The sequence below is a fragment of the Antedon bifida genome, chromosome 3, assembly GCF_963402885.1.
Source record: "Antedon bifida chromosome 3, ecAntBifi1.1, whole genome shotgun sequence".
Lineage (NCBI taxonomy): Eukaryota > Metazoa > Echinodermata > Crinoidea > Comatulida > Antedonidae > Antedon > Antedon bifida.
This window is the reverse complement of record NC_136228.1, coordinates 26,946,716-26,964,136: the sequence shown is the minus strand read 5'-3', so window position 1 is coordinate 26,964,136 and position 17,421 is coordinate 26,946,716. Positions and strand designations below refer to the sequence as shown.

General features: G+C 31.9%; 3 protein-coding genes across 3 annotated transcripts in view; all 3 read left to right on the top strand.

Annotated features, from left to right (window-relative positions):
- LOC144837532 (acetylserotonin O-methyltransferase-like) overlaps window positions 1-4,782 on the top strand; it is a 16,722-nt gene extending 11,940 nt beyond the window's left edge. Inside the window, exons 7-8 of the transcript XR_013611521.1 lie at window positions 4,410-4,476; window positions 4,584-4,782. The gene's annotated coding sequence lies outside the window, so the exon portion shown is untranslated. The remainder of the gene's footprint in view (window positions 1-4,409; window positions 4,477-4,583) is intronic.
- LOC144837535 (acetylserotonin O-methyltransferase-like) lies at window positions 4,777-8,175 on the top strand. The gene is made up of 6 exons (XM_078692704.1): window positions 4,777-4,867; window positions 5,699-5,896; window positions 6,083-6,258; window positions 6,622-6,766; window positions 6,848-7,114; window positions 7,741-8,175. The coding sequence occupies exons 2-6, from the start codon at window positions 5,776-5,778 to the stop codon at window positions 7,959-7,961; spliced, it is 930 nt and encodes a 309-aa protein (XP_078548830.1). The 5' UTR covers window positions 4,777-4,867; window positions 5,699-5,775; the 3' UTR covers window positions 7,962-8,175.
- LOC144837534 (acetylserotonin O-methyltransferase-like) lies at window positions 7,968-17,421 on the top strand. The gene is made up of 8 exons (XM_078692703.1): window positions 7,968-8,012; window positions 13,705-13,771; window positions 13,876-14,159; window positions 15,008-15,188; window positions 15,375-15,550; window positions 15,918-16,062; window positions 16,144-16,410; window positions 17,038-17,421. The coding sequence occupies exons 3-8, from the start codon at window positions 14,085-14,087 to the stop codon at window positions 17,256-17,258; spliced, it is 1,065 nt and encodes a 354-aa protein (XP_078548829.1). The 5' UTR covers window positions 7,968-8,012; window positions 13,705-13,771; window positions 13,876-14,084; the 3' UTR covers window positions 17,259-17,421.

The window sequence follows — 17,421 nt, the reverse complement described above, 5'->3', positions numbered from 1 at the left end:
CATTACGTTTTTTTTCACATTTTTAAATTTAAAAATTATTACAATACCTACCTTTCTGATATTGTTACTATTGTATAATATATTTTGAGGCAGCAATAAAAAAAAATTAAAACAATTAATTTGACTTATACTGTACTATGTTAGTTCAGGATATGAAATGTGTGTGGGCATCTGGTGTGTTGGAGGTTGGTGGTGTGAGGTGTATATTTGTCACTTTAAGACCTAAATTAGATGTTTTCTGAAGAAAAGAAGTAAGAGGATACGCTTTCAAACAATTCCAAGAAGATTCACACAAAAATAATTACTTTCCAATAAAATAGTATAACAGTGTATATTACAGTACATTGAATAAACTCGAGCGGAAAAATAACGCACATAAAAAAACACTCATATTCTTGTCGAAAAGTGCCCTCTATAGTTTTCTATTAATTTATTAATAATTATTATTAATCAATGAGTAATATGAACATATTTTTAACATTCAATGCTGGAAACTGGTTTTACTCCTAACAAAGGTTCATACCTCCAAATTTCATCAACGTATTCAAAGCACTTCAATAAATATCACATTTAACATAAAAAATTCGGGTTTTGGATAGAATTTTGCTTAAAAACATATACAAAAAACATCGATAAAAAATACTTTTCGTATTCAAAAACAGATGATACTTGGTATAAATGTTCACTATAGGTTGCTCTATTCACAGAAACAAAATTGCATTCATGAACGTTTTTTGTTGGTTGTTTTTTCAAAATAGTTATTAGCTTGAAAAAAATGAGTTGGAATTGTATAGTCTTTCATAAGTGTACATTTTGTAAAAACGTAAATTTAAAAAATCAGTGATATGGCTTGATAGTTATTTTTTTTTTGCAATATGGATGGAGCAACCTATATTGAACATTTATACCAAGTATCAAATGTTTTTGAATACGAAAAGTATTTTTTATCGATGTTTTTTGTATATGTTTTTAAGCAAAATTCTATCAAAACCTGGATTTGTAATGTTAAATGATATTTATTTAAGTGCTTTGAATACGTTGATGAAATTTGGAGGTATTAAACTTTGTTAGGAGTAGAACCAGTTTCCAGCATTGAATGTTAAAAATATGTTCATATTACTCATTAATTAATAATAATTATTCATAAATTAATAGAAAACTAGAGAGGGCACTTTTCGACAAGAAAATGAATGTTTTTTTATGTGCGTTATTTTTCCGCTCGAGTTTATTCAATGTACTGTTATATACACTGTTATACTATTTTATTGGAAAGTAATTATTTTTGTGTGAATCTTCTTGGAGTTGTTTGAAAGCGTATCCTTTTACTTCTTTTCTTCAGAAAACATCTAATTTAGGTCTTAAAGTGACAAATATACACCTCACACCAGATTCTGCCCACACACACTTCATCTCCTAAACTAACATAGTACAGTATAAGTCAAAATAATTGTTTGTTAAAATTTTTTTTTATTGAAAACAATCTGCCTCAAAAAATATCATACAATAGTAACAATATCAGAAAGGTAGGTATTGTAATAATGTTTAAATTTAAAAATGTGAAAAAAAAATGAATGTTTATACATACATTACAAATGAAATATATTAACTACTAGGTTATTTTAGTAATGCATACACAAGTACAGAATATCAGAAATCAATGAATCATGTGTCTAAATGTGGCATTATTAGGCTAATTTGCTTTGAGAAAAACATTGATGCCATTGGCCTATACAAAAAATCAAGGCAATTAGACAAAATATTTATATAAACAATTATACTAATATTGGTAGGCATAAAATAAGTGTATATAAACTTTCCTTAAATAATAACAGTACAGGGCCTTACCAATTTATTTAATACATAATATATGAACTATATTCCACAAAAGAAATGTAAATGAATTTATAAGGACATAATTATTATCAAAACTAGTCAATATAATTAAATTTTAAACTCATTACTAGCATTATAAATAAAATTTTAAAAAGATGAGAATGCAAGTGAATATCAGATTCTTAGTCCTCATTATACACAATAATTTTCTACTATTAGTATCACATATTAAAATATAAAACAATCATGTAGCCTTTAATGAATTTACATGGAGGTCTATTCAAATAAATTTAAATAAAAGGGTCATAATATGTCTTCGTCTCCAGTTCGTAGAAAATGAAGTTAGGACTCCATTCATTTCAACAATAAAAAATATTCAAAATATCCTGCCAGTTTGCGTTCAAGAGTACAACCTGCTTAGTTTTTAATACGAGTACTGCTTTCTATACACATAACTTTGATCTCTGCAACAAAAAAAAAATCTCTGTAATAATGTACTTTAATTACTGCAATAATCTAGGTATAGATTATGTTGACCGGGCCAGTGAGAGGGCGTTCGACTGTACTACCATAAGTCCTCTAGGTGTATACAACTTACTTCTTGTCTACAAAGTGTATAGTAGTATGCTAATAGTACTATTATTAGATTAGGTAGTTGGGAGTAGATTGGAGAGATACATCTATTTATAAGAGAGTACTGTATATATGGAACTATCTGTGTTAGTTGCCTTTGTATTTTTAGTTATACTGTAATACCAATAGGTACTGTGTATTGGGATGCAATTCAACAGTTATGAATAAAAATAGTCCTGTGTACTCTGTATGTTGGAGGAAATAAGCATAAGAGCAAGTCTTGACCACAGGGTGTAAGTCAGTCACTATTTTGAATCAGTAGTATGACTTCTTAGGATTTAATTAATTTTAAAATTATCATTGTATGATCGAAAAGAAATATTATAATATCTAACTTTCTCCTTTATATAAATATATTATTTTATCCAAGGGGTTGCAAACACAAGTGTTCACATGTATTGCACCTTTGTCCTGTCTTTATGTTGTCCGTAATGTTACTGCACTAACGGGTGACCGGTAAACGAGCTTCGCTCTTACGGTTATCCATCCATATAAGTTGTTCATCTCTTATGTTCAGAAATTGAAATGGTAAATAAACTGAAACTGAAACTGTGCTTATGTGGTCCAGGTTGACGAGCCAGGAATAATGGTAGTGCCAGTATACCGTGTAGTTTAGCCTCAAGGCAATACCATGTAGCTGGAGTAGCTTGGACAAATACAGTAGAAATTTATGAGACTTGGTGTGTGATGATTCAGTATGATAAATTTGTGCTGTGAAAGACAAAATTGTAGAATATGAAGAAAATATTGTAAAATATAACAAGGAAATTATACTATAGTATAATTAAGGGGTAACCGTATAATATATAATAAATAATAATAAATGCAATGGCAATTACTTATATTATGTATACATTACAATATTACAAATAAATTCATATATTATTTTATTATGATAAGGAAATCTGTTTTTGAATGAGAAAAAGCCATCCCAACCCAGATTTGAACCCAGCTATCAATAAAGCTATAAAACAAAATAAACCATATTGTAGCCGGACTGGGTAGCGTAGACTTACTTGAGGCCTAGGCCTAGTACAATTAGCTAGAAGGATACAGGTCAACCCGTACCCATGCCAACTCGCTCGTACCCAAATTTTGGTTTACTTATCCAAAATTTTGGCTTACTCGTACCCATCATGGGCTGACTGCCTAGTAGTAGTAGTAGCCTAGCCTAAGGCAGCAGGCCCGGCCCTAGCCTACTACAACTTAAGTCTAGGCCTAGCCTAGTACTAGTAGGCCTAGGCCTAGTAGTTAACATCATACATACGCCCTAGAGCCTAGTAGTAGCTACCTAGTACTCTACTAGCTAGGCCTAGGTAGTAGCAGTATTAGTTATTGTAGTAGTATTATTGTATTGTAGTATTAGTTGTAGCTGTCCGGTGGTCCTTGGTCACTTGTCTAACTAGCTACGTCTAGGCTAGATCCCCTAGTAGGCCTAGGCCTAGTACGTAGTAAAGATAATTAGTTATTCTTCAACAGTCACACAATTCAGATTCTGCCGCTGATTGTTAGTGAGCAGGGGGAGGGAGAGAAAGAGTTAGAAGAACTGAAATAAGTCGTGACGTATAATAAACATCATACAAAATAATAATATAACTAACGAATCCGTATAATATAATAATGTTGTATGTTATAAAGTAAGGTAAATGCGTTTAATATAATACAATTATATTATAATATAATGTATTTTATTAATAATATAATAGTAAATGTTCATAATATAATGCCAAAACCGAATAATATAATACAAAAAGTCAATAATTTGTTACATTTTTCACATAATATATTAGAAATAGATATAATATAATGCTAAAACCAAGTAATATAATGCAAAACGTATAATTCATTACAATACAATATATAATATAATAACAAAATGATATAATAATATAATATTTTGAATACTTCAGACAGCTGAGGCTTGCCATACTTTTGTCTTTCAGTGTCGTCTATTTTTTATGATGAGGCTTAAAAAATATGTTATCGAATTTACGGCTGTTGCCATAAAAGGTACACATTATTACTTATTAAGCCTAAGGAAGGATGACTTTGTACTGAAAAGTTGACCTCAAATCAAGAAGTCTTTTACTATTAATCTTGCTTGAAACAGGTTTCAGCAGATTACAGACCCTGAACTGCTGTCATCTTCATACCAAAAAAAAAGTATAATAGCCTGTTGTTAGAATTGGAAGTTGATGTGATGCCAAAGGAACCAGCCGATTTTATTATCACATGATACTTTTATTCATATTTCAAATCGTGTTTCGACGACGGTGGCCTATAGAACTTTCAATTTGTATACTGCGTGGTATTGTACAAGACCAGCATGGAAAACGAAACTAATTCAAGACTGTGGCCTACCGTTCTTGTGGATATTAATAATGGTTTTGAAAAATCACAGGTTTTTATTATTATTGTTGTTTTTGTTAAATTTACTTAAATTAAATTTACCGCTTGTTTTACAATAATAATTTATAAATAATAATATTCAAATAGTGAATGAATGAATATTCATTATTTATTTTATATAACATCTAAATAGATTCCTGTCATTTGAATCAGATTGAATAAAGGCCTAAATTTGATTCACATTGAAACCGTACGATATATTTGGTTTTACTGTAAAATATTTTTGTAAAACAATATATATAATTGTAGGTGTTATATAATATAATATGTAGGGCCTATATTTGATACTTCAAGCGAGTGGATGGTGCATAACCGAAAAACACACACTTTACTGATAAAATATGCATTCTCAAAGATCCAGGCGTTATATATTTTTGCTATTTTATAGAGTTCTATAAGTTTAATCTGTACATACCGTATTTAATCGAATAAGCGTTTGCTTTGAATAAACGCCTCCCTCTCATAAACTCCCCCATAGAACATCATTTGGAAAAAACGCCCACTCGAAATGTCCTCGAATAAACGTCCCGCCACATGTTTAATAGGCTATAGTAAAGTCATATTTCCACTCTAATAAGTTGCTGTGGGCATTATTCGTGTTAAAAGCGAATAAACATGTGTTTTAGGGTAATGAATTTGGGGTGCTGAATTCAAAACTGCTGTTTACCCGACTCAATTTTTAGAATTACAATGTGAGAAACAAAATGGCCGCCATTTCTGAATTAATTTGACTTATAACTTAATTGATCTTTAAATGACGTAGCAAGCTAAAATTGGTATCCTATGTTTGTTATACGATTTCAAATATACTTAGGCCTATTAGGATTACATTTGTTTAAGGTGTTATTTGTGACAACTGAACTGCAATTGTATGATCTCCTTGCGACGCATCCAAATGGAATGACAGCCAATGAAATAGCCAGCAGGAAGGAACTCAATCTGGAGGCAACGGAAAGAATTCTCGACTTTGTCGCTGGAATAAAACTTATTAAAAAAGATTTTAAATCTGAATCAAAAACTGGTAAGCAAATGAATGCATCTCTTGTAGATTCGAAGCTTGCTAGGCAGCGCGTACGATAACTGGTGGAACCAATAATAACATTGCGTGCTATTTACACTAGGGGTATAATTATTTTTTAAGCAGGGACATGAATAACCTATCTGAGTTACGAAGATCTGAATTTTTTATTTTTCATTTTTTATTTAGCAATTTACAAGAATCTTCCTCAGATTGCAACATTTCTGCAATCAAGTACGCCTAATAGCATGGTAGGGGCTATTATGCATGCTTCCCGTATCAAATACCCCTTGTACCAGCATTTGATGACAATAATCAAGACTGGCAATCACACAGAAGCTTACAAACATGCATTTGGTTTTGATGTAAGAATATTAGTATAATTATTGTATTTTGTTTTAATAACACCGCCGTGTACAGATATCTCTGTGTGTTTCACGTGAACCGAAGACTTCACCTAATATGGCGTGAATGAGTATATATAAATTTATGACCGGACATTCAACTTATAAATTACACTATACGTTTTAAATTTAAGCTTTATACTATTATACCATGAATTATTTGTTGAATTATTTTTGTCGTGGTGACAAAATACACAAAGAATGTCAGCCAGACTGTTTGTGCGCCTCAATTTCTGACATTTAAAACAATATTTCTATCTGTTACACCACAAAACCACCAAGGCACATATAACACAACTGAAAACTCATTTTCCCTTTCTTTAGGTTACATTGGAGAATAATATTTATAAATCAGATATATACTCGGCAACGTTTCTACAGTTTATGCATCAGATATCTTCAATTACCTCTCCTGGGGTTGCAAAAACATTCGATCTTTCATCTTTCTGTGAGATATGCGATTTAGGAGGTATTTTCTTTTCGATATCTTAATGAACAGGATGTTAATTTTAGTTATAGCACTACTACATTATCATTCTTCTTTATGCAGGTGGTTCTGGGGCATTAGCATACGCCTTAGCATCTGAATATCCAGACGCAACTGTAACAGTGTTTGACTTGGCTTATGCTGTTGAAGAGGCTAAGAAAATTACACCAGACGACACTCAAAGACAAAAGGTCAAGTTTGTTGTTGGGGATATTTTTCAAGATGAATTTCCTCCAGCAAACTTGTATACTTTTGCAAGAATTATTCATGATTGGGAAGATGAGAAAGTGCATCAGCTACTGCAGAGGACTTTCAAATATTTGAAATCTGGTAATTGGCCATGGAGTTTAGAATATCGGACTGTGCATATTGTTTGGTTAGACCTGTCTGTCATAGTGTCCTTCAGATGTACATACAATATCGTACATGTAATTCGAAAAGAGTAGGAAATTCCCGGTGGCATTATTTTTTTTCCTATCAAAATAAGCCAGAAATCATGAATAATTCATTAGAATAATTATGACATAATATGGAACATGATAGAGGGCGAGTTCTTTCAAGAACATGTTTTTTTTAATAGTTGAGAGAGATTATTTAGAGGGTTAGGTTTCAGTATATTTAGGAAGTAGATCATCTATCTAGCAATTCTTTATAATAGAAAATAATTAAGGTAATGAATAAATAATATTCATGATTTCTGGCTTAATTGGATACAAAAAAAAAATGTGCTGATCATGGTAGCCATTGTTACAGGGCCTAATCCGATTTCCTTATTTTCTAAGGACGAATTATATCTGATACCTTGATACATTTTGTTAAACAAGTTAAAGCACTATCACTATGACAGCTGCGAAATCTTCCCAAAAATAGTATCCTTCAATTCATTCAATAAAATATTATTGAACTGAGCAGCACCTCCATGCTATAACTATAGGCCGTCTATCTTTTCCCCACAGGTGGTGCTGTGTTGATAGCAGAACATCTACTGAACGAGACTAAAACTGGCCCTCTAGAAACGCTCTTCTTGAACATGAATATGATGGTTGAAATGTCTGGAAGAGAAAGAACTGAGACAGAGTACCGTCAATTATTGGAACAACATGGATTTGTTGATTTCCAATGCAAATCTGTAGGAGGACACGGCAGTTTTCATACGATGATTGCTAAAAAACCATAAACATAATTGTGTATGCCTGTTATTGGTAACCAAATCCGTATCGTTAACAAGGTACTGTCTAATGAGACGGCCGGATGTCGTTGCTATCCGGCCTTCCACGATTCCTTATGACTTAGGATTAGGGTAAAAGGTTCCAACTTCAAGGTCAATAATTATTACTGTACTAAGGGTTTATAATGTTTTGGTTAGAAAATAAAAACAAATTACATAACAAGCAACCATAGTTATTTATGTATTTATATTACATAGCCTATGTAAATACGTGAACGTGATTGGTTGAAACTGCATCACATGACTACCGCTGCGAGGATCGTAAATCGTATATATCCTCGAGTACGATGATATTGACTGAGTAATTTTCGCGTAACTATCGTGTCGTCCGTGGCATTAAACATATAAAATCCAGTAAATTTTCGAGTACGATGATATTGACTTGAATTCATCCCATCCATCCTCACAGTTTTCATATCCATCGCATATACGTAGGCCGTGGGCGTACATCCACCACTTAAAACCACATTGGAATTGTTCATCATTACAAACATACTGCGTTGTAACAAAAATTGTTATGCAATATAATATTATTGTCATGATTATCTAACAGTTACTGAAGCTTCTTCGCGATTCTCCGTAAGCAAAGCAAAACATGTGTATAATACGGTTACTAAAAGCAAATGTGAAGATTGTTTAAAATAACATTTTGTGGTACAACATGGCGTGATTCCTAAAAGGTAAAACACTTTCTGAAAGTGTGGTGATTTCATTCATTTGTCGTAACACAGTTGTCGTAATCATGCAGTGATTGGCAATGTTGTAAACTTTAAACTTATACTTTCGTTCTAAATCGGTATACTTTATCGTAACCAGTGAAGAGTTAAATTACTTTAATTTAATTTACATATACACCCATGCTTTGTTAAAAGTTAAGTTTAATGGTATAGAATAAACCAATGAACGGACCTCTATTGATGCCAAGAACGTGCCAATAATTCTTTATGATGAGACTTAAAAAATATGTTATCGAATGTACGGCTGTTGCCATAAAAGGTACACATTATTACTTATTAAGCCTAAGGAAGGATGACTTTGTACTGAAAAGTTGGCCTCAAATCAAGAAGTCTTTTACAATTAATCTTGCTTGAAACTTTTTATCAGGCAATCATTACACAAAACAAGGCAACTATGTTAAACAGATCCAAACAGGTGTCATCAAACACAATCCTTTCTCTGCTGTTACAATGGGAAGCTAATAGTCCAAGAGCATTAGGGTTTGACCCGGACATTTCTGGTAACAAGCTATTTTTTTCAGGAAAGGTCCAGAACTATGATTGGAACATCATACTAAAAGTCCTGAAAAATCCTCCTTGTGCTCTCCGAGAAATCCAAGATGGCGTCCAAAATGGCTGCCATTTTAATTAATCTATAACTTTATAACCGCTTGTCATAGAGTATTGATTTTGGTGTCAAATAGTTCACGATTCCTATTGGCTCTAACAGAACATTTTGTCAAAAAATGGTCGCTACTGCAGTTTCTGGCAGTTTGACCTTTGACCTGGTCTTATCATATCTCGGTAATGGCTTATCATAAAGAATTGGGATTAGGCCCAAATTGTTCAGAACATGCATATTTTTATTTGGTGTAATGAAATATTTTATCCCAAAATGACCGGAAGTGAGGTTATTGACCTCTTCCTGACCTATTCATATATCTTTTACCGTATCTCAAGAAATATTTATCGTATAGCGTTACTTTTGGTGTCAAATTGTTTGGAACATATACATTTCTATTTAGTCTAATACAACAATTTGCCCTAAAATGCTCGGAAGTAAGTTAAATTATTGAAAATTTAAAAAATCAGAGAGCTGCATAGGCAGAGTATATGAATACTGTAGATAAAATCAAAAACAAAGTTTTAACTCTGCCTTAAAACATGTTTTGGGCATAGCACATCATCAGGTAAAGTGAATTGTTACAAAAAAAAAATATCAAGTCAATAACTAATCAAAGTTGGTTAATTAAACAAAAAATGGGTTTTTCCACAACAACCGTTACATTTTATTGGGTAGTTGAATAGTGTTTTGTTGTTTTCAACAATAACCTTGAGGGTAAATTTTACTTCGATAGAACAAAGAATATCGGTAACACTTGTTACAAAAAATGGACACGACCAAATAAATAGGGAAACGTAAATTCTCATACTAGTTATGGTTAAAATGTTATTGCTACAAAATGTCACCCAATGAATACATTTTAAATGCTTAATTTGTCTTTAAATCGCGTTACATACGGGAATTAGTGCTTTGTTGAAATCATGTCGTTATTTTTATTATTTTATTATAGAAATTACAATAATTATTTTTGTTCATAAAAGTATAACTTTTATGTAATTTAGGAAATGTATAGACTTTTAAAATACTGTGAAAATGAAATTTGTAGGTCATATACATTTTAAACACTATGTACATGGCATATATTATACTCCGGATTGTCAAAAACAAATGTAAAGACCATTTTATTTTTTATGAAACCAGGTCATTCCTTGTTTTAAAAGAGAATGCACTCTTGAATGTTCTCTAACTGGCAAGCCTAGACTTTAACTTTTTAACTGTTTAAAGATGAAAACAAATTAACGTCATAACTGTTTGGGCAAACATGCAACAACACCCATACAGATGAACATGATGATAATGATGTGAAAAAAGCAACAAACACCAAGATGTTGAAGATGCATGAATGACTGTAACAGAATGCTGCTGATAAATGTTACAGAGATTTAAAGACCCTTATTATGCATTATTTTCAATATATAATAAATCCTATAGGGCATATGGCGATAATTTGTTCATCTTTGTGAACAGTTAAATATGTAACTGGGGGACTAGCCCAAATGGTAGAGCGCTCACTTAGTATGTTAGAGGTACCGGGATCATTGCCCGTGTCTTTCAATCTATTTTTCATGGATTTCACAAGTACCAAATAAAATCTGAATCTGAAAAAAAAATCTATGCATGCTGGGTAAAGGGTGTTTGATGCGAAATACCTAGGGTACATTCTCTTTTTATCATAAATAAACCATATAACGAACATTTAAAACAAGGAATGTTTCAAAATGCATTATTTTTAATAAGTCAACACACATGCGCGTGTGCAAATTTGAGTTATTGTTTACTGACCGACCGACCTACCGACCGACCGAAATTGCTGAAAATGTTTGAAAATGTTGATAAAATTTTAAAAACATTTATATTTGCCTCCAAGTATTAATATCGAGTGTCAAAATAACGAAAAATTAATATGAATATGAGTTAGTGTTTACCGACCGACCGACCGACTAACCGAAATTGCTGAAAATGTTTAAAAATGTTCAACATTCTTTTTAAAACATTTATATTTGCCTCCAAGTATTAATATCCAGTGTCAAAATAACGAAAAAATATGAATACTAGTTAGTGTTTACCAACCGACATCGTGAGCTATAGAGTCGCGTTTAAAAATCTAATCTAAAAATTGCAGATAAAGGGTCTTGGACATTTGTTTTTGACAATCTGGATATGTGCCATGTACATAGTTATTTTCCAATTGTCTTTTGTTTACTTAACCAACTTTGATTAGCCTGACAGTTGTTCTTTGTAATTTATTCACTTTATATTTTCTTTTTGTAACAATTCAGTTTACCTGATGATGTGCTATGCCCAAAACATGTTTTAAGGCAGAGTTAAAACTTTGTTTTTGATTTTATCTACAGTATTCATATACTCTGCCTATGCAACTCTTTGATTTTTTAAATTTTCAATAATTTAACTTACTTCCGAGCATTTTAGGGCAAACTTTTGTATTAGACTAAATAGAAATGTATATGTTCCAAACAATTTGACACCAACAGTAACGCTATACGATAAATATTTCTTGAGATACGGTAAAATATATTTGAATAGGTCAATAAGAGGTCAATAACCTCACTTCCGGTCATTTTGGGATAAAATATTTTATTACACCAAATATAAATATGCATGTTCTGAACAATTTGGGCCTAATCTCAATTCTCTATGACAAGCCATTACCGAGATATGATAAGACCAGGTCAAAGGTCAAACTACCAGAAACTGTAGTAGCGGCCATTTTTTGACAACATTTTCTGTTAGAGCAAATAGGAATGTATATACTGTGAACTATTTGACACCAAAATCAATACTCTACGACAAGCGGTTACAAAGTTATAGACTAATTAAAATGGCAGCCATTTTGGACGCCATCTTGGATTTCTCGGAGAGCACAAGGAGGATTTTTCAGGACTTTTAGTATGATGTTCCAATCATAGTTCTGGACCTTTTCCGAAAAAATCAGCTTGTTACCAGAAATGTCCGGGTCTGCCTATACTTATGAACTAATGCTCTTGGACTATAACGCGCTCGCTCAAAGATGGCTAGAGATTATTTTGTCAATTTATAGGTGAAACATTCAAAGTCTGATTTAATTAATCTTTATTTTTCATGTTTTTGGGGGACAATAGGCCTACATCTTTAAAGGACGGATTCTACCTGAATTATTAACTACATATTTATTATTTAACGTGTGTGAGCTATCCTCCATTATTTTCTTTTGGCTAATAACATCACGCCTGTATATTACATCAATGACATTGATATTTCTAGCTATTATTTTATTTGCAGTTTTCATTATACGGTCAAGTTTCTTTCTTATTTTGTTGTTGTTTTTTAAACAGAACACGGACAGTGCATATTCTAGCTTAATTTTTTTTTCTTTTGATATTTGAAATTTAATGCTTACATTATTACACAACATCCATTAACTACTAAAAACACAGATTTGTTAACATAGTAAAACAAACTACTTAGTCCATACCACTTTCTATAAAATTCGTATTGGTTTTCCCAGAAAAATGGCAAATTGTTCCAAACTTCTATAATATACTTTAACTTCCCGTTGTAACTCACATTTTTGCTTTGTATATATATAAAATTTAATAACGATTAAAATAACATTTTCTAATATAAGTCAGGCTATTGTACCAGACACAATTAAAAGTTACAACACTAAGAATAACACTTATTATATTTATATATTATATGTGTATATTAACAATTTATACTTAAATTTAATGTGAAATGCTATGAACATGTTTAAAGTATAACATATTGGTAATCGGTATTAATTAAAAATTATAATTATTTTGTTATGGATATTTGAGTTGAAATACTTGTATATAGCTATGAAAATATAATTTTGTTTTATAATTATAATTATTATTATATCTTAATGTATGTATAAGAAAAACTTACATCTGTATTAATAGAGAAATAAATATTAATGAAAATTGTGCATATTACAAATCGTAATAGATAGGTTACGATAAGTGTTATAATTACTAAAAATTACTAAAACAGTTTAATGCACTGGAAATGTTAGATAATTAGGCCTAACTATTTAAACAAAATAATTTAAATTGATCAAAAAAAGTACACAAAAGTAATTCCCAGGGTTCTAATTTTGGTTACAGAAACCATCGTGTTTATTTATTCGTTTGTGTAAACGAAAATGTATTATAGTTAACGCTGAAATTACTGTGTATTCGATAAGCAAGAGTTATTATTACTAGATGGTACGCGAGCGAAGCGATTGTAGGTACCATTTAGTAATAATAACTCTTGCAAAGGTATACAAGCTAGCTGAAGGAAATTCATCTTGAAAAAAATCAAACAAACTTGACCTTTTGTCTTTCAGTGTCGTCTATTTTTTATGATGAGGCTTAAAAAATATGTTATCGAATTTACGGCTGTTGCCATAAAAGGTACACATTATTACTTATTAAGCCTAAGGAAGGATGACTTTGTACTGAAAAGTTGACCTCAAATCAAGAAGTCTTTTACTATTAATCTTGCTTGCTTGTTTCAGCAGATTACAGACCCTGAACTGCTGTCATCTTCATACCAAAAAAAAAGTATAATAGCCTGTTGTTAGAATTGGAAGTTGATGTGATGCCAAAGGAACCAGCCGATTTTATTATCACATGATACTTTTATTCATATTTCAAATCGTGTTTCGACGACGGTGGCCTATAGAACTTTCAATTTGTATACTGCGTGGTATTGTACAAGACCAGCATGGAAAACGAAACTAATTCAAGACTGTGGCCTACCGTTCTTGTGGATATTAATAATGGTTTTGAAAAATCACAGGTTTTTATTATTATTGTTGTTTTTGTTAAATTTACTTTAATTAAATTTACCGCTTGTTTTACAATAATAATTTATAAATAATAATATTCAAATAGTGAATGAATGAATATTCATTATTTATTTTATATAACATCTAAATAGATTCCTGTCATTTGAATCAGATTGAATAAAGGCCTAAATTTGATTCACATTGAAACCGTACGATATATTTGGTTTTACTGTAAAATATTTTTGTAAAACAATATATATAATTGTAGGTGTTATATAATATAATATGTAGGGCCTATATTTGATACTTCAAGCGAGTGGATGGTGCATAACCGAAAAACACACACTTTACTGATAAAATATGCATTCTCAAAGATCCAGGCGTTATATATTTTTGCTATTTTATAGAGTTCTATAAGTTTAATCTGTACATACCGTATTTAATCGAATAAGCGTTTGCTTTGAATAAACGCCTCCCTCTCATAAACTCCCCCATAGAACATCATTTGGAAAAAACGCCCACTCGAAATGTCCTCGAATAAACGTCCCGCCACATGTTTAATAGGCTATAGTAAAGTCATATTTCCACTCTAATAAGTTGCTGTGGGCATTATTCGTGTTAAAAGCGAATAAACATGTGTTTTAGGGTAATGAATTTGGGGTGTTGAATTCAAAACTGCTGTTTACCCGACTCAATTTTTAGAATTACAATGTGAGAAACAAAATGGCCGCCATTTCTGAATTAATTTGACTTATAACTTAATTGATCTTTAAATGACGTAGCAAGCTAAAATTGGTATCCTATGTTTGTTATACGATTTCAAATATACTTAGGCCTATTAGGATTACATTTGTTTAAGGTGTTATTTGTGACAACTGAACTGCAATTGTATGATCTCCTGGCGACGCATCCAAATGGAATGACAGCCAATGAAATAGCCAGCAGGAAGGAACTCAATCTGGAGGCAACGGAAAGAATTCTCGACTTTGTCGCTGGAATAAAACTTATTAAAAAAGATTTTAAATCTGAATCAAAAACTGGTAAGCAAATGAATGCATCTCTTGTAGATTCGAAGCTTGCTAGGCAGCGCGTACGATAACTGGTGGAACCAATAATAACATTGCGTGCTATTTACACTAGGGGTATAATTATTTTTTAAGCAGGGACATGAATAACCTATCTGAGTTACGAAGATCTGAATTTTTTATTTTTCATTTTTTATTTAGCAATTTACAAGAATCTTCCTCAGATTGCAACATTTCTGCAATCAAGTACGCCTAATAGCATGGTAGGGGCTATTATGCATGCTTCCCGTATCAAATACCCCTTGTACCAGCATTTGATGACAATAATCAAGACTGGCAATCACACAGAAGCTTACAAACATGCATTTGGTTTTGATGTAAGAATATTAGTATAATTATTGTATTTTGTTTTAATAACACCGCCGTGTACAGATATCTCTGTGTGTTTCACGTGAACCGAAGACTTCACCTAATATGGCGTGAATGAGTATATATAAATTTATGACCGGACATTCAACTTATAAATTACACTATACGTTTTAAATTTAAGCTTTATACTATTATACCATGAATTATTTGTTGAATTATTTTTGTCGTGGTGACAAAATACACAAAGAATGTCAGCCAGACAGGCTGTTTGTGCGCCTCAATTTCTGACATTTAAAACAATATTTCTATCTGTTACACCACAAAACCACCAAGGCACATATAACACAACTGAAAACTCATTTTCCCTTTCTTTAGGTTACATTGGAGAATAATATTTATAAATCAGATATATACTCGGCAACGTTTCTACAGTTTATGCATCAGATATCTTCAATTACCTCTCCTGGGGTTGCAAAAACATTCGATCTTTCATCTTTCTGTGAGATATGCGATTTAGGAGGTATTTTCTTTTCGATATCTTAATGAACAGGATATTAATTTTAGTTATAGCACTACTACATTATCATTCTTCTTTATGCAGGTGGTTCTGGGGCATTAGCATACGCCTTAGCATCTGAATATCCAGACGCAACTGTAACAGTGTTTGACTTGGCTTATGCTGTTGAAGAGGCTAAGAAAATTACACCAGACGACACTCAAAGACAAAGGGTCAAGTTTGTTGTTGGGGATATTTTTCAAGATGAATTTCCTCCAGCAAACTTGTATACTTTTGCAAGAATTATTCATGATTGGGAAGATGAGAAAGTGCATCAGCTACTGCAGAGGACTTTCAAATATTTGAAATCTGGTAATTGGCCATGGAGTTTAGAATATCGGACTGTGCATATTGTTTGGTTAGACCTGTCTGTCATAGTGTCCTTCAGATGTACATACAATATCGTACATGTAATTCGAAAAGAGTAGGAAATTCCCGGTGGCATTATTTTTTTTCCTATCAAAATAAGCCAGAAGTCATGAATAATTCATTAGAATAATTATGACATAATATGGAACATGATAGAGGGCGAGTTCTTTCAAGAACATGTTTTTTTTTAGTAGTTGAGAGAGATTATTTAGAGGGTTAGGTTTCAGTATATTTAGGAAGTAGATCATCTATCTAGCAATTCTTTATAATAGAAAATAATTAAGGTAATGAATAAATAATATTCATGATTTCTGGCTTAATTGGATACAAAAAAAAATGTGCTGATCATGGTAGCCATTGTTACAGGGCCTAATCCAATTTCCTTATTTTCTAAGGACGAATTATATCTGATACCTTGATACATTTTGTTAAACAAGTTAAAGCACTATCACTATGACAGCTGCGAAATCTTCCCAAAAATAGTATCCTTCAATTCATTCAATAAAATATTATTGAACTGAGCAGCTATACCTCCATGCTATAACTATAGGCCGTCTCTTTTCCCCACAGGTGGTGCTGTGTTGATAGCAGAACATCTACTGAACGAGACTAAAACTGGCCCTCTAGAAACGCTCTTCTTGAACATGAATATGATGGTTGAAATGTCTGGAAGAGAAAGAACTGAGACAGAGTACCGTCAATTATTGGAACAACATGGATTTGTTGATTTCCAATGCAAATCTGTAGGAGGACACGGCAGTTTTCATACGATGATTGCTAAAAAACCATAAACATAATTGTGTATGCCTGTTATTGGTAACCCAATCCGTATCGTTAACAAGGTACTGTCTAATGAGACGGCCGGATGTCGTTGCTATCCGGCCTTCCACGATTCCTTATGACTTAGGATTAGGGTAAAAGGTTCCAACTTCAATGTCAATAATTATTACTGTA

Excerpts from the sequence above, each read along its gene's own strand:
- LOC144837534 (XM_078692703.1), top strand. The coding sequence starts at position 14,085 with ATGGAAAACGAAACTAATTCAAGACTGTGGCCTACCGTTCTTGTGGAT. Across the intron at positions 15,189-15,374 it reads TAAATCTGAATCAAAAACTG|CAATTTACAAGAATCTTCCT; the intron begins GTAAGCAAATGA and ends TTTTTTATTTAG. Across the intron at positions 16,411-17,037 it reads TTTCAAATATTTGAAATCTG|GTGGTGCTGTGTTGATAGCA; the intron begins GTAATTGGCCAT and ends TTTTCCCCACAG.
- LOC144837535 (XM_078692704.1), top strand. The coding sequence starts at position 5,776 with ATGACAGCCAATGAAATAGCCAGCAGGAAGGAACTCAATCTGGAGGCA. Across the intron at positions 5,897-6,082 it reads TAAATCTGAATCAAAAACTG|CAATTTACAAGAATCTTCCT; the intron begins GTAAGCAAATGA and ends TTTTTTATTTAG. Across the intron at positions 6,767-6,847 it reads TGAGATATGCGATTTAGGAG|GTGGTTCTGGGGCATTAGCA; the intron begins GTATTTTCTTTT and ends TTCTTTATGCAG.